The 21,458-nt window shown below is 36.7% G+C and overlaps 1 protein-coding gene across 19 annotated transcripts in view; it reads right to left on the reverse strand.

Moving 5' to 3' along the window:
- RIMS1 (regulating synaptic membrane exocytosis 1) overlaps nt 1–21,458 on the reverse strand; it is a 305,427-nt gene that overhangs the window by 176,675 nt on the left and 107,294 nt on the right. For 18 of the 19 annotated variants that reach the window (XM_059842637.1, XM_059842630.1, XM_059842618.1 and 15 more), the window contains exon 2: nt 12,734–12,947. The exons of the other annotated variant lie outside the window; for it this stretch is intronic. In XM_059842637.1, coding sequence (XP_059698620.1) covers nt 12,734–12,947 — 214 coding nt within the window. The remainder of the gene's footprint in view (nt 1–12,733; nt 12,948–21,458) is intronic. 19 annotated transcript variants of the gene reach the window in all.

A 21,458-nucleotide genomic window follows, 5' to 3' on the forward strand; every position in this document is an offset into this window, starting at 1 on the left:
TTTATGACTGTCTCATTGAATGGTCAGAAAGTTAAAACAAAAAGGTTTTGGTGTTCACAGGCCTATGAATTACACTCAAAAAATGGAAAAGATTTTACCAACACGAATAAGCATATCCTAAATAAAATACTGAAAATTTAAGTGTGGTTTAGGTCAATTTTCAGTAATATGCAACATTTGCTTGTCAGTGTCTGTCTGTAATGTAGGGGGAAAAAAGCCAAATTGAACTCTCTCCAGTGGAATATATTCACAACTTTCCACATATCACAGACCGCATAAGACCATATACCCTCTCTTAAGGAGGTCAATTCATGTAGGAGACAAAAGGTTAAAAAAAACCCAGCTGATGCATGAATTGTCAGGTTGCCTGTAGAGGAGAGAACATGTAGGTTTGCACAGAAGATTCAGACTGAGCGTGTAGAGTTTCATCAGAAGCAAGACTAAATATAGGTTTCCAAATGTGCCTACAGACCATTGCTGCTGTACGATTCCCTACTGTAACTGATTAAAATCTGTTGTAGGATTCAACTGCCTCAACACTGGCCTTCATTCCTACTTTCAATGCCCTAACATTTCCAAAATATGAGCATGAAGCTGTAAGGTACAACATGGGTATTACCTGGGAGCCACCCTGAGTGGGGCAGCTGCTGGGAGCTACAGTAAAACTCTGCAGTACCTTTTAGGAGACTTGATGACTTGGGGCTCTGTCTGGCTAAACAGGAGCCACAGCTGAGAAAGATGCAGAGCTGTTTTAGTCTAGTTCAGAACAAGCTGAAGCACTCTGGGGCACTCTGATCTCCCCCAAGAGTATTATGAAAGCATAAACCCAGCTCACATATAATGATCTGGGTTCTCCTAATATGAGGGGTACTCATCTGGAACTGGTTCCTACTCAGTCTGGCAGGAAAATGCATTGACTTAATCTCCTTCAGACACTTCACCAGTCTACACAAAAGACCAAGAGATAAGCTCCTCTAACATCAGCAATAGGCTCTACTGAACACTCCTGGTTGATGAGGAAAACATCAGCGGTATGGAGTGAATGGGTATAACCTGCAACACAGGATATCCACAAGAGTATGTTCATATCTATGTTGAAAGCTTAGGGGGCAAAAAACCCCCAAACAAAAACATAAAGTAGATGAAGTCTTCCTCAGTTTAATTCCCTTGTTGCTTTTTCTGCTGCATTAAACTTAAGTGGGCAAGAAGCTGCCTTTGTGGTCTCTTGACCCATCCACAAAGGCAGTGAGTCCCTGAAATAGTCTAGAAAAGGAGGCTTCTTTACAGCTAAAAGGACTAATCCAAATAATCCTGAGGGGTAAAGCTGTCGGGCTGACAAAAGTCTTAAGAGCAGTTTGCTGATGAACTTTCAACTGCCCTCCCTCTGTCTGTAGAAGATATTTGGTCAGAGAAGAAAAAGTAGAAAGATTAACTTTGCTGATGCACACTCAGGTATGAGCTTTGATCACTTACCACATGTTGCAGAGAAAAAGTTACACTACCATTATTGAAATCCAAGCAACATACAAAAATTTCCTCTAGTCATGACAACACAACCATCATTCCCATGCTCATCTATTTACAGACAGTCCCAGCAACATCTGCTCATCTCTGTGATTAATCTGCACTTCCCAGGAATACTCAACTTTTTAGAATGCAATATCCGAAATAATTGTCCCAAAACTCACCACTACAAAGTGTTTTGCTATGGAAGTCTGTTTTTTATGAACAAGTTAATAACAAATATAATCAATTATTGAGAAATAACATTTAACTCCAAAAATTCCATAAACCTGTTGCATGTAAATTATTTGACAGGTGTTTTAGCTGGAATACTGAAACTGCACAGTATATGATTAAACTTCAGCCAAAATAACACACAGCATTTTGGAAACCTCAATCTGGATTAAAAAAATTATTGGGTTTTATCTGGTCTTTAAAGAAATTCAGATTACATTTTGTCCAGATTTTCATTTAATCTCTGACCAGTCATTAAGCAACTGGTAACAGATACTTTACATCATTTTATCATCATAGTTTTGGAGTGAGATTTAATTTATCTCCGGAGGAAGGCTGACTTGCAGATGGGTCCTTATATTAAAGGAATTTGAAGAAACTCACAAAATATTACAGAAACTTTGTCTATAGATTTCCTTGCTTGAAATATACACTTCTATCTTCAATAATGCATAATAAAACTATGTACTTTAGGTATATGTATGACAAACTATCCTACATCCCCTCTAATTGCAGCACTGGGGATGTATAGACAGAAGTATCCATCCCTTAAGTAAAATTTAAAAATGCTCCAGAATGCAAAATATATAAAAACATAGATGGAAGTATCTTTTATCTAGGACATTACATGGCTAAAAATACACTGAATGTTAATCCTGGATGAGGATTAAGTTATTTATGATAAAAAGATAAACAGCAAGAGAGCACAGATTACATTTAGCCCTCATAATTTCTTTGTTCTCTTGAAATTTTTTTAGCTACTTGTTGACTTCACATAATGCATAATAGGTCAAAAATCTTACCAAATCTCTCTCTGCAGTAAGATCTCTTTCTGGCCACAAATACCTCTGGTTTTATAGCACTGGAATAGCCCAGAAATTCAGTTTACTAAATTTAGTTCTATTTAGAATTCCTATGTTATTTTGTAACTACTAAAACCAAACCATTTTGCCTCAGCAATGTACATAGCTATGAATTTTAAATATTAGGAGTTATACTTATTCCTAACCCCATATATCACATTAAAATCCCATCACATAGAAGAATCTTACATGAATGAGGAGGACTACAATGATTCAAACTGAAAAACACAAATTCCAAGAAGAAATAAAATTATCAAGTAAAGAATTCATTGGGCTTAAGGGGCAGACACCAGGCTGTCAAATCAGCAGAGATTAAATGAGTGCACTCTCACATGCCTGGGAGCTGGCAGCTGGTTTTTGTGTGACCACATGGAACAAGTGTATTCAGAGGCTGAACAAGGGGATGCAGTTAGTTTTGCCAAAAGCTCAGGTCTTCCAGGGAAGGATGATGCATAATTAAAAGACATCTTTTATTATATGGGATCCTTTTACAAGAAGACTTTTCACAGTTACCACAGCTGGGCACAGCTTGAAACAAGGGGCATGATGCTGGATTGATTGTCTTCTAGCAATAAAATATACCCAAGTACATCTAGGAAACAAATCACTGCTGAATAAACTGAAGGTGCATTGCTCAGATAAAAACAAGTCCCATCAGGTGCTGCCACAGGACTACTAGCTCTGACTGAGCTCACTGACAGCAGCAGGCAGCTCTGCTGGTGCACCATATCCCCTCAGGCATCCCACAGAAGAACACACTTCTTCAAGTCTCCTGAGCCTAAACACACCCTGGACCATCTGCATGTTTGCTACTCTCCTCTCCCTCAATGTTTTTGAGGGAGGGACCAAAAAAAAAAAAAAAAAAAAAAAGTGCCTGCAGTCTCTAAAACCAAGCTTTTATTGGAGTATCAATTGGAAGAGATATCAAGGTTTCTTTCTTCTGGGTGAATTAAAGTTTGGATGGTGTGAAATATTTGCCTGCCTGGTTTGTCTCTGTAAAGTGAACCCTTCTCTTCAGCCCTGCACAACAAGGAGGGCTTCCAGACAATATTTTTCTATACTTCCAGACTATTTTTTTTGCACCACAACTTAAACTGCAAATGACAAAACACAAACCCATCTCTCTTGGTTTGCCAATAAATGGCACATTATTATGGGGCTCTCCACCCAGAAATAGATGTGTTAATTTTGGATACATTTACCTGAAGCATTCAAAAAATAGCACAAAATTCTGACATTCAGGGATCTGTCTAACAGATGCCTCCTACATTGATAGGCCACCTCTCACATGAACAAATGCTGGGTGAGCATAGTAACTGTCTGATTCTACACAAGTATACACATTTTATGACAGTCAACAGTAATAATGGTATTTTTACTTGATTTCGATTTTCAAAGCACTGCACACTACAATTTCATGTCCAGTGATCAGACCTGCCATATAGAAGCACATTGGAAAAGTGGGTTATATCCAGACACACCCCACTCTCATGCAGATGGACTCCCCAGGATTCCCCACTGTCCTCCACTCACATTGCAGACCACCAGCTTCAAAGAGCTGTAAATCTACCCAATGAAGTGAACTTATTCCCTAAATGTTGACATAATAAATACATGCAGAGAAAGTAGGCATGGACAAATTAAATTCAGCTATACCAGTCACAGTCTCTGTGTTTGTAATTTATTCTAAACTTATGTTTTAATACTCAAAGATGGTTTCTTTATAAACTGAAGATCACTACTAAGGCAGCTAAATATTATAGGAAACCACATTCTTAAAATTTAAATTTTTAAGACAATGGAGATACTTCTATATCTTCTTTACTAAGATAGTCTATTTGCTTATTAGTTCTGTATTCCATAGCAAAAAAATAATAGTATGTTTATTATATGTGGTATATAGAGATCTATAATATCTTGTATGACTTTTGCAGTGCCAACAAGTAAGAAATTATTTCATTGCAGAAATTAAGATAATAGAAATATAGTAAATACAAAATACCTTGCAAATAAAATATTTGTCTTAATTTGAAATACAATAGGGCAAGCTGAATTCAGAAATAACAATTGCAAATTTGATGTGGCAATGAAAATGCTAGTGGAGTTTTGGATTTTAAGACACCATAAAGGCAATAGTCCAATAGTTATAGTAGATTTGATTTGACTTGTCCTTTCAATAAATATCTACAGTTGAAGCTAATTAACTAAAATTATCTTCCTTTACACGAGGCCTTGAATCCCATCTCTTTACTTACAGATATTTAGATCATAGATGAATCATGTTTGACAAAAAGTGAATAAAAATACTTCTATATTGTTGTATTTTCTGAAACCAATACTTATTAGAAAAGTGCAATAAAATCATTTCAGCCAAGATCTAAATACTAACTCCAATTCTCCTTCTAGAAAAAAAAACCACAAAAATAAAAATAATTTCAAAATTTTGTATTCTGTCTTTGTTGTGAGACTGACCCAAGTCAGGTAGGAAGATGTTCCTCTCCAATACTGACAGCACTGTATCCCATCTGGAAAAGCAGGTTTTATCCCAATGGAGTTCAACAGTGATCTCCCACACCTCAGATAGTAACTGAGCCAGTAGGATACACAATATTTTTGGGAGAACCACTGGAAGGCTCTCCTGATCGTGCTCCTCAGCTTTATATCATCAGCTAAACTGGACCAAACAGAACATGAGATCGTGAGTGTTAAAATGATAAAAATAGAACATTGAAAGAAATGAAAAGCTTATCATTGATTTGGTAGCTTTGGTTTTTCTTTCTCTCTGAAAGCTGAGCTGAAAAAAATCATCATAGTGCTCTTTCTAAAGGGTTCTGTAAAATTCTGAAATTCATTTGTCCAAAGCTGTAAGACATAGAATTATTCCCTAACACAACTTAAGGAGATTTTGGGTAAGCCTATAATGTGTTTAGTTGCAATAAGCAAACAAGTTTAACAAAAATGACATGAAATATCTTTGAGTTTTTCACTGTTCACCCCACAAGTCAAAAGACACATGAATATGCCAAGCTGTAAGGACCAAGTTCCCTTAGGTAGCCCTGCCTGAGCAGGGGGCATTGGATCAGATGACCTCCAGAGGCTCCCCCCAACCTCAAGCCTTCCGAGATTCTGTGACTGCTAGGGCATAACATCTCTTTTTGTCCAGATAAATGGGCACATAAATAATAACTCCTTAGGTGATTTTAATACTTTGAATCACTAACAGATTTCAAAGGTCAAAAAATTGGGTTGCCCTGTACTTCCTGTATTAGGCTATGCAGTAGGATGCACATATATGGTATGCATGTATATTCACTTATGAAAAATCCACATAATATATGCTTATACATACATATACTGTACCTATATATATACACACACATAACATTAGGTAAGAGGAGGTGGAAGCTCCTGAAATGCCTAATTGACCTTTGCAATCTTATCTTTTTTTTTTTTTTTTAATGCAAGTTTTTGCTCTGGAAGGAATTATTACATTCAAAGGTATTGCTTTGCATTCTAAATAATTCCCATAGTCTCAAATCAGTTAAATTGAAACAATAATACTGAAAATACATGACTAAAAATAGGATTACATGGCCAGACATTACACTGCAGTGGATCAAAAGTTTGGGGCTTCTAGGCCCCGTTATATTAAATGGAATTTCCACTATTTTTTATGTCAGGTATCAACAGATTGCTGCAACCCAGCCTGTATGACAACAGCAAGAACAGATGTGAAGGATTCAGGAGCCCCTTATCACAGCTAAAGAGAGACTCTATTGCAGTAGCAATAGATTGTCATGGTCAAAAAGTGTAGAATCACATAACAAGTCACAGTTTAAGAGTTTGGCAAAAAGGTAAACTAAACCTGGGTAAAACACAGAGCTTAATCAAGTGGTTACTGATTTAGTGATGATTTAAGGCTACAGTGGAAGAAAAACTCAGGTGTCTAGTGACTCTTCTACAGTCCCATTATTAAATGAAGAAACACTGATCTGGTTAACTTTAGTGCATTAGCATCATATGCCTACTTCTCTTTTTTTTTTAATATAAGAAGGAAACAATCATTTTTGCTAGCTGGACCTCATAAAAATTATATTTCAAAGCAAACATGTTTCCTCAGCAAACTTGGTGAAGAGCCAGCTAATTTTAAGGATTTCCCTAGAAATGTTATACACTTGCATTTGTTTGAAAGCAAATTAACTTCCCACAAGTAGAGGACAGTGATTCCCACCTTACTTTAAACAGAATTCCTCAATTTCCTGCTGGCCTTTTTGGTTTTGTTTTTTTTTTTCTGCTTGAAACAGCAGTTCTAGGGAGGCATTACTGAAAAGCAGTGCTTCTTTCATGATGCATATAAACCCCATATCTTTTGGGAAACAAATTATGTTGAATGCTACAGAGAGAAAATGTATCTGCTATCAATTTGCAATTTGCTATGTAATTTACATCCTTCAGTTGGATTTTTTTGTTTTGTTATACAGCTGTGTTAGTCAGAGCATACAGAAATTAGCCTCTTAATGGACAATTTGACCTAGGAGTTCAGCTCAAGAGATGTAAAAAAAAAAAAATCCTGACAATCCAGACATTTTGTTCTGACAATATTACCAACTTAAGTTAAAGCACTTCTGTTAGTACACAGCTGAATTGCATGGCATATGTACTCAAGTTGGTAAGGCTTAAATTAGCAAGCCATTATGTAAGCAAATTTTAAGCATAATTTAAAGGAACTAAATGACAAACTCCCTGAAAAAGCCACCTGACATACAATTAAGCAAATGTTTCCAAGTTGTCTTTCCTTCCAAGTATAAATCACTGACGTTATACTAAAATGAAAACAATCTCAGTGAAAGCCAGATCAGAAATATGACTCTCTTCTTCACTGGTTACCAGCATTACTTTCTGCAACCACATACTACTAAGTTCAGTGACATAAATGCTCATATATTTATAATGTATTTTACATCCAGATTTCCCACCAGTTGTCCTTTACGTATGGAAATAGAAAAAAAGAGAAAGCAAATTGCTCTATTCTGCAAAACACAGGAAAATTGTGACATCATTTACTTTTATCATTTGCTCCCTATTTTTTTCCTTTGAAATTTGATAAAAAATAGTAATCCTAATGAAACCTCTACAACAGGAGACTGATTGCTACGGATAATTATATGGCTTAATCTGGAGCATGGATCTTCCACCTAATTCAGTCAATGTCATACATTTTTCACTTAGTTCAATGCACCCACAGAACCTCACGAAATACTTGAATTTTGATCCAAAGAAACTACATTTGCTCATTCATTTTTGTACCCTATAGTGTATCTCCTTTTCTAGAATGAAACATGTATCAGGTGATCACAAAGGCAATACGTATTTTTGCATTAACTAACCAAATACTGTGGAAAAGTTTTACAGGAATGAGGAAAGAAAAAAAGTTGTATTTTCAGTCAATTTTCATGCTTTACGAGGTCATGGTACATGGCAGGGAAAAACAGAGAAAGCCGTGGCAGCCAGGCCATCAGAAGGACTGAGATTGGGTCCCTCCCACCCCTTACCAAACCATGAACAACTACTAGTTGGACATTTTGCTGACTTTTCCACTGCCCTAAAATATCTCCAAAATATTACCAAAATATAACCAAAATATTTCACTTAAACCCACTACCATTTTGGCAATTAAAATCTTGGTGTATGGAACATAACTAAAAGGATTCAAAATTCAAAGTGTAGGCCCTCTATAAGGAACCAAACCCACCTAGAATATTCTGCCAAAATAGAAGTGTCAGCTTTTTCTCAAAGAAAAAAGAAACCCACCTGACTCCTCTCTGAAATTTTATCTCACATAAAATTGAATTAAACCCATTAAATGTGGTCTGCCTGCAACTATATGAAAGGAGAGCAAACTCAGGTCAGAAGTGCACAGAGCTAACCAGTACTCAAAAAACATGAAAGAACTTCTGAAACATATTTGAGTTTGCATTTTGACATTTTAGAACACAAATCACTGAAATTCAGGTAACTCATTAGCCACTAGAATATGCCAGTTATTGCCAATTAATTTCGGAAGTGTAATGGAATAATTTCTTGATCAGCCTAGGATGCCTACTAACTCTCACTACAAGGTAATTTGGGATGTCCTTTATGATTTTAAATTAGGAGAGAACATATTAAGTTCTGCTATTTATATTTGAAAAAATCCTTAAGAAATATTTGGCACTTACTTGAAAAGGTAAAGAACAGCTTCAAAGCATTAAATTTTTTAAATATTTAGCTACAATTAAGAGCTGCAAGGACCTCTTAGGGACCTTGTACATTGCCCTACAGCCACAAGCAACCACATCACATAAATCCTTTCCTAACCTCATTAAATTTAGCCTTTAAAGTTTTATTGGGCTCTTTTTCTTCCCAATAAGCCACATGAAATAAATTCTCAAGGCTTTAATGCTTGTAAAGATCTTTTTTCAAGCCAGGAGTGTTTAGGGCCAAGTTGTACACATTTGGTCTCATGTATTCGCTGTCCTCTATTCTTATTGTTTAAATTTTCTGCATTTCTACAGATCAATTCCATACTTCTAGGTGTCGACTATAATTGCTTTAGCTCTTGTTCCCTTAATCTCCCCACCTTTCTCTTACATGAGCAGCTCTCCATTTCCTGGGTCATCCTCTGATTGACTTTCTTTGTGCCTGTCACAGTGTGTATTTGTAAAAGATGGGTAATGCATGGGAAACAACACCCCAAGTGAGGTATCATGAATTCTCCAACTCTACAGGAAACACCTTGAATCTAGGTTAACACTTGACTTTTCCTGAGCTGACACTTTGGTAATTCACACTTCAGCATCCTTTCCTAATAATGCACCCTTAACCTGAAGAAAGTTGGTGCATGTGTTTTGTATTAATATAATTTATTGTGGTAAAAAATTCATGTGGTCACTAAGGGATAAATAAGTTTTAAAAGTTTTTAGTGATACAAAACTTGCCATAAGTAATTAGTCAGGAATTTTGAGCCATTGAAAATAATTAAGAAATAATATTTTTCTCATGCTGCTCTATTTTAATCATACCAATTGTTCTAAAACATGTTATTTTTAGGTATGTATTACTATTTTGAAACTAATTAATTCTATATATTACATCACCTTTCAGAGAGAGGCACTGCTGAAGCAATGGTACTTTAGAGAAGCGATCCCTGTATTTTTCACACATTCAGGACTAGTTATTATCATTAACTTTTCAGCTGTTAAAGATAAATAGCTCAGCTTTATCCCACCATACAGAATTTATTTTCAAGCATTACTATTATGGCATTTTCTTAGCATGTGGAAGCCTGGAGTTCAACACCTAAACTAACCTAAACCTTTAGGAAAACCTAAACTAAGACAAGTGCAAATGATAAGGATGTATTTAATTGAATTTAGGACAATTCAAACAAGTCAGATATGTCTTTAGAATACATCTTTGGAGTAGCACTAATGCTGACATAGTAAAAACCTCCTGCAATACTCAAATGTGATAGAAATAATTTTCTCTGGGAATTGCACAGTACTAAATTTCAGGTTACAGGTATGCTAGGATTCCAATGGGGGCATAACACCACTTCATATCCCAAGCATAACTCAACAAAGAACACATCAAAAACTACACTGGATTGTAAACAATTTACACCTGTTTCAGCTGAGGTGCCAGAAAAGCTAGCTAATTGCCACACTTAATACTCCAATTAAAAATCTGGAGTACCACTTTTTGCAGAACTGCCCCAGAAGAGGTGGTAAATGCATGTGCACTGCTCAAATACTGCCACACCTGATGCCATGCACAGGGTGCAGAGATGAACAGGGAACTACCCTCACCTGTTTGAGACAAGGCACAGGCAATACTGGTGAATATGCCTGTACTTGATCCTGAAAGTTCTGCAGATTTTTGAAATTATAACTATGCATTCAAAAGATTCACTCCACCTTGCTCACAATACTTATGTCCAGTTTGTTTGCCTATATATTTTATTCAAAATGTCAATCAAAAAGCTGATTTTACAAGAATTCCCTGAGTTTCTCCTGCAGCCAGAAGTGAAACACAGCAGACCATGTAAAACAATGTAAAATTAGAATTAAAAGACTAAATTAGATTTCCTGAAGGTGATGGAAGGACCTTGCATGCAAAAAGTCAAAACTGTTAACTAAAGATGTATTTATGAAATGAAGCTTTATTACACTTTATTGGCTCCTCTACTTTTAAGCCTATAAGTAATTCTCAATTCTTAATTTCTTTTATTGCCATAACTTTGACAACAGTCTTGGGTTTCCTTGTTTAGCTGTCTTCAAGGCCTGTGCTCAGCTAAGGGACGTGTAGGGCCTGGGTGTCAGGATTCCTGGTTTTCCCCCCTCCCCTGTGGTTGATTATGAAATTTAAGTTCAGTTTTTCACATTAATATGTATCCCAGTCAACTAACAACATTATAACAATAAATTATAAAAAGCATGGATTCTAACCACTTTGTCCTCCTTTGGGAAAGCATCCAAGGAAGCAGAATAAAAAGAGAAAAGAAAAAAAGAAGAGATAAAGAATAAAATAGGCAAGTATTAATAGACAGATTTCAAAGAAATGCAATTCTAATAACTCTCTATGAAGAGACAAAACCACAAAATTAAGAAAAAAAGAGCTTTAAATAAAAAAATGACATTACTGCTTATGTTGAAAACATGGTTTCCCACCCTGACCCAAAGAAGCATAAACAATATAAGAAACAAAATGCAAGTTACAAATGAAATGACACACTTCCATTTCTGTGGCTTGAAATAGGGGATGAAAAATGGTTAAAATATATATTCAATTTTTTTTCTGAATAAAGTTAAGTTGCATCACATGCACTTATTAATAGAATAATGTAATACATCAAAGTAAACAATATTTTCAGAGACTAGCTCTGATGACACCATCTACAGGTGACACAATGCAATGCATCCATTTTTACTAACATATTAATACATGCACATTTTCAATCAGTTCACCTATGCAGTTTTCTTCAGCATGTGAATTTAATTTAATAGACTTGCAGGTACATCCAAGCTATGAAGAACCTCTACAAGAACCATGAAATGCATCTTTTTGAGGGGTTATTTTTGGTTTACATGAAATTTCAGAAAGCCTATTCAGCTGATGTCCATCTTAAAGAAAGTGAAAAGGCCACAAACTAGTTCCCTTGTGAACATGATTACCTGCTATACAATCTGTGTTCACTTTGAGTGAATTTGTGTTGATACCAAGAGCATCTATAAATTTACCCTAAAAAAGCCTGGCATCTTAAAGCCATACGAGAAAGTTGTCTCATCTCATAACAGAAAACAAAACTGTTCATTTAATAAAGAGAGATGTGTAAAATCCTTGATGACCAGCCAAAAATAATACTGGATAACAGTATTCCAAATTTAGATCCTACTGCTCCTGCATGAGAGAGTAGTCAGAGGCTCGGAAGGGATTGACTGACCAGAGGGTACTTTTGGATATCGTTTGGTTTTGTGGAAAGCTGCTGCAGCTAACTCATGCAGATCAGTGGGAGAACCATTCAGTTCACTTACCTGAAAATAGGATGCTTAATCCAGACTAATCTGAAGTTTTATTCTTTAAATAAATTTTAAAGTAATTGGCATAACACTTTTCCCATGCTAAGAAAAGTGGTTGTTTTTTGGTTTTTTTAAACCAAAAACTAGACTGATTTCATGTGAAAGCAGTCTATAAATGTTTATGAAAAGCTCTATGAAAATAAAAATGTGATATTAAATAAGGACTCAATAAGAATTTATTAATGTGGAGTTGTACCTGAGCAAAAGGGTTTCTTCTTTTATTCTATGAAAAAAAAGAACATTTTCTACAAGCTGTCACTCTATAGAACTGGACACTATTATTCTTTTGCTTTAATTAACTCTGTGATTCCCAAGTACCTGGGCAATCATTAAATACATTTGTTTTACTTGTGTGATTTTTCACTGATTTACGTGTATGATACACACATGATAATGAAGCAATAAGTGAAACACTTAAGTAAAATGAAGCACGAAATGCCAAACTTAAAGTGAATAATCTGCAGCATGACAACGTCATGGAGGCTTTTTCTTAAGAGTACACGTCAGAAGACTTACATTGTTTGATCGCAGAGAGACACGACCTCCACATCGAGCACAGAACTTGGTCCGGCAATAAGAGCATAAATGGCCACAACCATCTGCAAACTTTGTTTTATGACAGATTCCACATGTTGGAGCATCATCCTTGTGCTCTCCCTGGTAACGGCGGGCTTCTTCCCCTATCTTTCTTACTTGCTCTTTATAGCTTTCAAATTGTTGATGCAACCTCCTGCATAGACGAGAAAAAAGTTTATATAGCACGAATAGGAGGAAAGATTACTACTCTGTACTTCTTTCAGTTTGCAACTCCACCTAATATTCTGGGCCTGTTCACAATACTACTGGTACCTCATATCAAATACACACTGCACATGGAAGACTGTATAGGGCAATCTGAAGGAAAAAAAATACCAGACATCTTTATTCTTGAAGGCTTACTTCAAAGATTACAAGAAAATCATTTCACTTGACCAGAAATTGATTCAAATGCATAAACTGAACAAAATTGCCTACCATGTACTGAATAAAAGAAATAATTGTGTGACCAAATTTGCATCTTTTTAACCAACTTAATTTATTCATCAGGTGTAATCAAAATATGTAAATCAATCTCCAGTTTCAGTGCTTTCAAAATCTAGATTACTAACAAATTCAACAGATATTTCAAAACATGGTCTACGATGACACTGACCTTCAAAAATATGAGAACATCATTTTATTTCAAATTTATATCCTTACAATCTGTTGTGTTTTCTCTTGTCAAGTATGAGAGACTACTTACGGTTTGCTATCCCTCATTATAGTATTCCAGCTTAGCTGCAGGAGTATATAGAAGCATTAGTAGGTACAGAGGTTCCTAGGATGAAGACTGGTGTTGAAAGAAGCAGCACTTGTCCCCAGCTGCCCCAAACAACAAACACCCTGACCCTGTGCCCACCATCTGGAGAAGTATGCTGCTACACAGACTCACCTCCTAATCACAGCTCAAAAAGACCTGACACATCCTAAGGAGGAGATTCCAGAAGGGCAAAACTTGGTCTTTGCACCATGCTATGTAAAACCCAGGCTTTTCCAGATGTTGCTTCAAATCTACATCTCCATGGATAACATTTAAAAATCATGAGCAACTACACAAATTATGAATAGGAAGAGGCAACCTTGAGTTTAATAATTGGAAACAGTAGGTGTGTTGTTTATAGAGGTCTTGGTGATATCCTTTATCTCTGCTCTGAGCTACCTACTTCCTTAATTAGCACTGACTCACTCCATTTAACCAGTGTATTTTTAGTGACACAATTCCATGTTTCTGTGGGCTTGTGTGTGTGTGTGTGTGTAGAACTTGTCCGGAGTTTTAAGATGTAAATGATCTGTGTTCTTTATATGAAATACTTCATTGGTGATGTGGATACTTTTACTTTAATATGATATTCAAGCCTAAAAAATGATAATTTAATTCACAGGAATTGTGGTAAAACACACATAATTCAGTTGGACAGGAATATTATTGCTTGTAAATTGTATTTCAACCAGCTCTCACGCTAAAACCAGTAACATCACATGGGTGCATTCTAGTGAGAACGCAACAACAGCAAAAGCTAAGCAACTGAATAATCTATTCTCCCTAACTACAAACATGATACATTATACTTAATGCTTTATGCAAATCAAAAGCTTGGCAGGAGAAGCAAGAGGGTTTGTTTTGTTTTATTTTTACTAACCTGCTTAAAAGCCTTTGCAGTACTGAGTAACATGAGAAAAGTAGGTCAAAGAATTAGGCAAAATACTGGAGAAACTTAACACTTTTCGCCATATAACAGGATTACACATATGAATTAACTTATCTTACACAGCTTCTCATTTATAATGCATAAAAACAACTGAAGACATTCAGGAATTTTTATAATAACCAGCTTAAAGAATGCAATTAAATAATGGAGAGGTCTGTAGGTAAATTTCTTATTACATCAAATATTCTATTAAAAAAATTAAACCATAGAAACTAAATTCAGTTCTCCTCCACTAAAGTAAAACCAAAAGCCCTGGCTGTTCACTAACATAGAAAGGGAAGATAACAGCAAGCACTGTCCCTCTTCCTGTTCTTTTCCAATTAGAGCATCTACATTTGAACTTTTTCTATCACAAATTAAGCTTAGGAAGAGTGTTAACACAATTATGTTTTTGTCCTTCTGTGTGCACCAAGGGGTAGATGAACATGCTACAAACTGGGCAAAACTTAAGTGAGATGAGATTACAGTTCTTTATAAATAAGTATCACTTGTTTATAGATTTGTTAACTTCTGAATCCATGTAAAACACGTTTTACTATGAGGGGTTTGAAACTTTTATCTTGCATATAATATACAGCACTACTGAGGAAACGCTGGCAAGAATGGAATTGGAGAAAATGACTGCACATTTCACAGAGCAGAATCTTACCCAGCTCACAGCAGGTCTGGTTCAATTGGCTCTTTTTTAACCAACTTTCCTACCTTGTTGAGGAAAAAGCTGGATCTCTGTATCTCTGGCTCATCTATAATGGTGGTAGCAAATCCCTCTCAACAGTTTTGCCATATATAGAAGTATTTTAAGTATTAAGCAAGAACTAAAATACAGTTGGTAGGTTTTGACTTGCTCCTTAACTTCCGGGCTATTGAGCACATTTTCATCAGATGCAAGGAAAATTTACATCTATTAAATATTCCTTAATGAAGACAAGCACCTAAAGGTTAAACTAAAGACCTAACAACAGCATCTGATATAATAGCTTGGCAGACCCTTGAGGCAGATACCAATTCAATCCCCTCTAACAGAAAGAGCAACCAGACCACTGTGTAAGAGGGACATATGCACACACCGATACGATTTTTCATCATGCATCCAATCATTTATCTGGTTCTGCTACTGAAGTGAAGGGCATTTGGAGGATTAGCTCACTCTGAGACATGGCTGCAGTCCTACACTTGTGCAGACCTCCCAATGCTCTGAACAAAAGAGCTGCATCCACACGAGCTGACGTGTCTGGGGAGGGCACTGCTATTTCACACTCAGGCATGGCACATATGCATGATCAAAAAAGATCCCACCATGGGAGACTCTTTGGGCACATCACATCTCCTGTGACTAAACCACACTCTTCTGTTGCTAAAGTACTGGAGACTGAGCAGCTTGGAGAGGGACATCAGCCTCGGGACTTTACTGCACCTGTAAAGGGGGTCAGCATCACCACCCACAGTGCACAAAAACCAACACACACTTTGCATCTCTACAGGGAAGGACTTAACCCACTCACTTCTACAATATACATAGAACTCAACATATGTTTAGGGTGCTGCTGGTTTTTTCTCCAAAAAAACATGATGGCTTCCTCCTCCCATTTTTTTCAAAGGTATTTCACAAAAACCCCTGCTTCAGCTGGTTATACATGTACCATATTTTCATTTGAATATTCATTATTTTACTTTGACAGCAAAACTTTTACTTTTTACAGTGTAAACTAGTAAAAAAAATTACTGATAAGCAATTCTTCAAGGCTTTACTCACTTCTTCATATACTTAGCAAAAACTGTAAGCCTTGGAGAACACTTGTGATAAATACCTTACTTAAGTTAAAGCTTTCAGACAGCTCACTGATATAATTAGGAGGACAAACAATGAACATCGAGGCCATTTAGAACATCAACTGATAAAAAGTGTTGCATAAACACAGAGAAATTATCATTTAGGTTGTTGGTTTCTTTGGAGATGAACCAAGATGCATATTTATTTTCTTAAATATTTTAATGATTTAAATTACAATCGAAGGCTGTAATTTTTTATCAGACTACATTATTGCTTCTTTTGCTGTTTTAAATTCTTGTAATAAATTATATTTTGCTGTTTTAAATACCTATCTAAATTATTTGCACATATATGCTGAAGAGTAGAAAGCTTCAAAATATCGCATTTGCATATATATGCTCTGTGTGCACAGATTTTATGAAAAAATTATTAAGATTTGTTTCTCTTTCATGCAGACTTACATTTCAAATGACTTAAAATGTAGCATGAAATTGTATTTTGCATCTCCTTAGAAATCCAGTAGGTGGCAATGCAGATCGTATTTCCACTCTCCCAGTTCAACTCAAATGGTTCAGTCTCGAAATTAAACACCTGATGTAATGTTATAAAAATATTATGCCCTGTCATGAGTTCATGTTAGTAGAAAAAGTGCCGCCTTCTAAGTGACACAGCCTGAAGTAACTATCCACCAGCAGCTACTGCATGTCTGAAAAAAAGCTTAGTAAAATGCAGCATTTTGTCCTCTTCACCCACTCCACACAAACACATCATCTCAGAGCTCAGACAAGTTTTTCCATAAGATAAGCAGGCGTTTTACCAAGCTCTGTTCTTGTCATTCTTTTTTTATGGTAAATAAATAATTTAAAATGCAAACAGCAATACTGTGTATGCCCACGAAGGCAATAGCTAGAGCTAAAAACCCGTTGGTGACCTGCAAAACGCTGTTCAGCTGCTCTGTAAAGCTGGAATTACCTCAGTCACACCGGATGCCTTGCTGGCCTGCCAGCACTGCAGCACCCATCTCAAGGAGGTGCTTCCAGAGGGAGCTTGGCTTTGCCCTCAGCCCCACCAGCACCTCAGCTGGGAAAGATGGCAACTTGTCCCAGCTTTTGGGAATACACACTTTACACAGCAAAGTCAAGACAGGCCTTTTTAGCAAGTTGATGTGGATAGTTTTGTCTGAATAAAGAGAAATGAGGGGTTTATGGTAGGTCTAGCATGTGTTGACAAGATAAACAGCTGAAGTCGAGTGGAGAAGTCTAGATATATTTTCTGGTTACTTCATTAATCATCCCATGACATTTAAATCCATTATTAAAATTTATACCCTCTGCACAGGTAGGACAAGTTAAGGTTGAATAGTAACAACATATCTAACTGTTCAAGCTCCCAAGTTCTTGATGTAGCAATGTTACTGTGTTAGTCTATTTGAAGACCAGGATATTTTTAAATGTTTGGGGGTGTGCTGCTTTTTTTAGCATGGGCAATACTTGGTTTGGTGAGATGAAATATTTTGTAAAGATGAAATAACTGCAGGATGTACTCATATTGCAAAATATTGGACTTTATGAATTTGGATGTTAATATTTCTACATTAATGCTATTACTACATTTTTTATTCAGTGTGAACTGATGTTTTAAGAAACAAAGGAAAGCAAGACATGGTTTCTGTAAGCTGTGAAACAGGTAGCAATATGATTAATCAACTGACCTTTAAAGGTTAAAAAAGGACAATGTTTCTGTAAAAGAAATACAAGCACTAACCAAAGGACTTCAAGTGGTAGAGTTAGCAGCTTCCATATCCATATTTTCTCCTGCACATACAGACTGCTTCTGGTCCCTTTGCTGTTTCTTACTGTCCAACTTGTAACTTTTCTGTGACTTTCCTTAACACCCATTTGACCTTGCCCTAATCACATTTCCTAACACTCCAAAACATTTTTTAATAAATATATTATTATTTAATTATTAATAGTTATTATACAGTATGTTCTATATCCTACAACAAAAACAATAAATATTTCTCAAAATTTCAGATTTTACCTGGCCTGAAACTTTCTTCACTCTCCCCTGTTCACTCAACACACAACTATAGATAAACTCAATTTTCTCTCAACTTGGTGTTCCCCTGCCATCCATGACATTTTTCATCTCACCAGCAATCACCTTAATCCAGCTGGGCATCAGCCCTTCCTTCTCCACATGCCAAGATCTCTTCTTGCTCCCTGTTTTATTGGTGCAAACACAAATCTCACCATGCTTATAACTCACAGGTCTGTCTCTCTACCTCACACTTGTCTCCTCTCCAAATTGAACTGTTTGGCATAGATACTGACTCCTGTCAACGGTGGCCTGTACACCAAACTTCATAAATTGAAACAGAAATTTCCTTCCACCTGCAACACAACTTACCACCCTCTCCATTCTGTTTTGCACTCAGGACCAATAACCACTGTACTATGCAGTGGAGTCAGACCTACTTAGACCTTCACCTAAACTGTTGTATAAGGAGCTAATTTTGCAATTTAAAACCAAACCAAACAAAAAACAAACAAACAAACAGAAAACCACACAACCCAAAAAAACCCCATAACCAACCAAACAAACAAACAAACAAAAAACCCACAAAAACAAAACCCATAGAAGTTTAGCTGATTTCATATCTTTCCAGCTTAAACATTCAGCTATCACCAGCTCATCCCTCAATTCCTTTTCCTGCCAGTGCAAGCCTGTCAGTCTGATAGTCTAATCACAGTTCTGCAACAAATATAATTTAATTTATTTTACCTCTCTTTGTATTCCTCCAATGAATCTGCTTTTCTACTGCATAAAACATAAATGGCTTATCTTCACCTTCAAAGACTTTGACAGCCTATTTCCATCCTGCCTATGATTTCTCATTCAGTACCGAGATGCTTCTGCTCAAGTTAAACTTTCAAGCAAGAATCACAGAATGGTTTGGGTTGGAAGGGACCTTAAAGATCACTTAGTTCCAAGCCCCCTGCCATGGGCAGGAACACCTTTCCCTAGACCAGGCTGCTCAAAGTCCCATCCAGTCTTTGAGGACTTCCCTTTGTTGCCTCTAGCATGGCAGCTTAAGGAATATCACTGTTATCACATTATCCTCCTTAAAACTCTCCTTCACCTTGATGCCTGCAAAGATCTGGACAAAAATTAGATATGCCAAAAGCATGTTAAAGCTTTTACTTAACAGGCTAGGCAATACAGACTCTCCTGTCTGTTCTTACTGTTCTATTATTTGCTGAATACCTACAGTGCAGGCTCCCCCTGTGACGAAGATCACCTTTTTTTCTACACGTGAGAAAACCCCCACTCTGAAGGGTTATAGTGCATGACAAGTGCTTCCAGGCAGTATGGTAACACCAATCTCCTAACGTGATTCAGAAACACATGAAGTCAATTTTTTAAATTTCTTTTCATCATGTTATGATTCTACTTATTTACTTTCTGCTTTCCAGCCCTCAGGCAATATACTTAGAGCCTTCCCCAAGTCCATGAAGGGCAAGGCATTTTTAATGACTTAGTATTTTCCTATAGGTCCAGGACACCAGCCCAGGAGAAGCAAAACCACAAAAAAAAATTTATTATGAGAATCATGACAAAATTTAGACTTGGCCAAGACCAAGGGTTCACTTACAGACCTCAAACCTGAACGTAGACTTGGCCTTCACCACTGGAAAGTTGTCCACATGTAGCAGATACTTTTTCCCTGAATACAATTGTCGTAATTCCAATTCCTTTCTATAATCTGTTATCAAGCACATACTACCTGGCAGCATCCTCACAAGCCTGTATAGGCTGTGCAAAGACGTCCCACACCTTGTCTAGAAAGTGTCCCTGCTCACCACATCAGAGAAGAGACACACCAGCAAAGTGATGTGGGCTGCAGTTTATTCCCAGGGCTCTTATCTGGTGCCTTTTCACCAGCAGGAACAGTCATTTTCAAGTTAACATTTTACTTAGGGCAGGTTTTCTGGAAGCATATAAATGAGCTCATTAAATAACTTGTATAAAATGCAATTTTTCATCTTCCTGGAAGATTTCCTAATGTAGATTATTGGAAAACTTTATTTTCATATACTTCTATTTGTTGGTGGTTTTTTAAAATAACTACAGCCCACAAGCAGACTTTTTCCTTACACAACTGAAGAACTGTGAGTCAAAAATGTGCAATATCTACAATAAGGAATTTACATTCCAGCTTCCCACAGTTCCTCCCCAAATGACCGATATCCTTTCTGAGGTAAAAATGAGAAACCAGAGAACAAAGCAAACAACATATAATAGTACTACAAAAGGCATAGCTGAGGAATTCAGAAAGAAACTGTGCATGTCTTGTATTAAAAAGCATTTACATGTTGAGATATATTTAGAACTGAAGGAATCAGTGCCTTCTGCTCAAACTCAATTGGCAAAGTGACAGTTTGAATGGAGCCAGTAGAAGGGTGGTGACAGCACCCCACAACGTGTCAATGCCTCTTCCTTTGGTCTTAACCAGTATGGCCATTCTAACACACCTCTCACCTCTGTGGGCAACCTCACCAGTATCAGTTATCCCATGTAACCACCACAGCTCTGCTGCATTTCCCTGTTTAATTTCTTCCCCACTTAGCTCTGCTAACACAGACAGTGCAGCAGGAGAGCAGCTGGTTTGCTCTGAGGAGTTGTTACCAATTCCAAGTGAGGAAAGTTCAGAAAGTTTCATGAGTTCATACAGAGCTGTATGAACTCATGTATAAAGCCCAGCAGCCTGGACTTTACCAAATGCCACGCCAAAAAAGTTATAGAAATATCACTATGTTACAGTCCCACTCTTACTACAGCATTAAAACACACATTCAGGCCAAGCATTGTCTACCTAATAAACACAGGACCTATAAGCATATTCAGCTTTTTAAAAATTGCTGAAATTACTCATTCAACAAAACTGCAGAGGTAAATGGCTGTATTATTTTATTTGCAGTTATTCACGCAATACTTGTTGCAGAAAAAACCAGCCATAACGACCAAGGGACAGCAATACCCATGCAACCACAGGGTCAATCACTTCAGGAAACTCAGTGGGGTTAGATGCGACTGAAAGAAAGAAAATCTGACTCCACACCGTTGTATTAATGTTTATGGATTAAAAGCAAAGCAGAATCAGAAACTGAGGAAGATG

This window comes from Haemorhous mexicanus, chromosome 3 (assembly GCF_027477595.1).
Source record: "Haemorhous mexicanus isolate bHaeMex1 chromosome 3, bHaeMex1.pri, whole genome shotgun sequence".
Taxonomy (NCBI): domain Eukaryota; kingdom Metazoa; phylum Chordata; class Aves; order Passeriformes; family Fringillidae; genus Haemorhous; species Haemorhous mexicanus.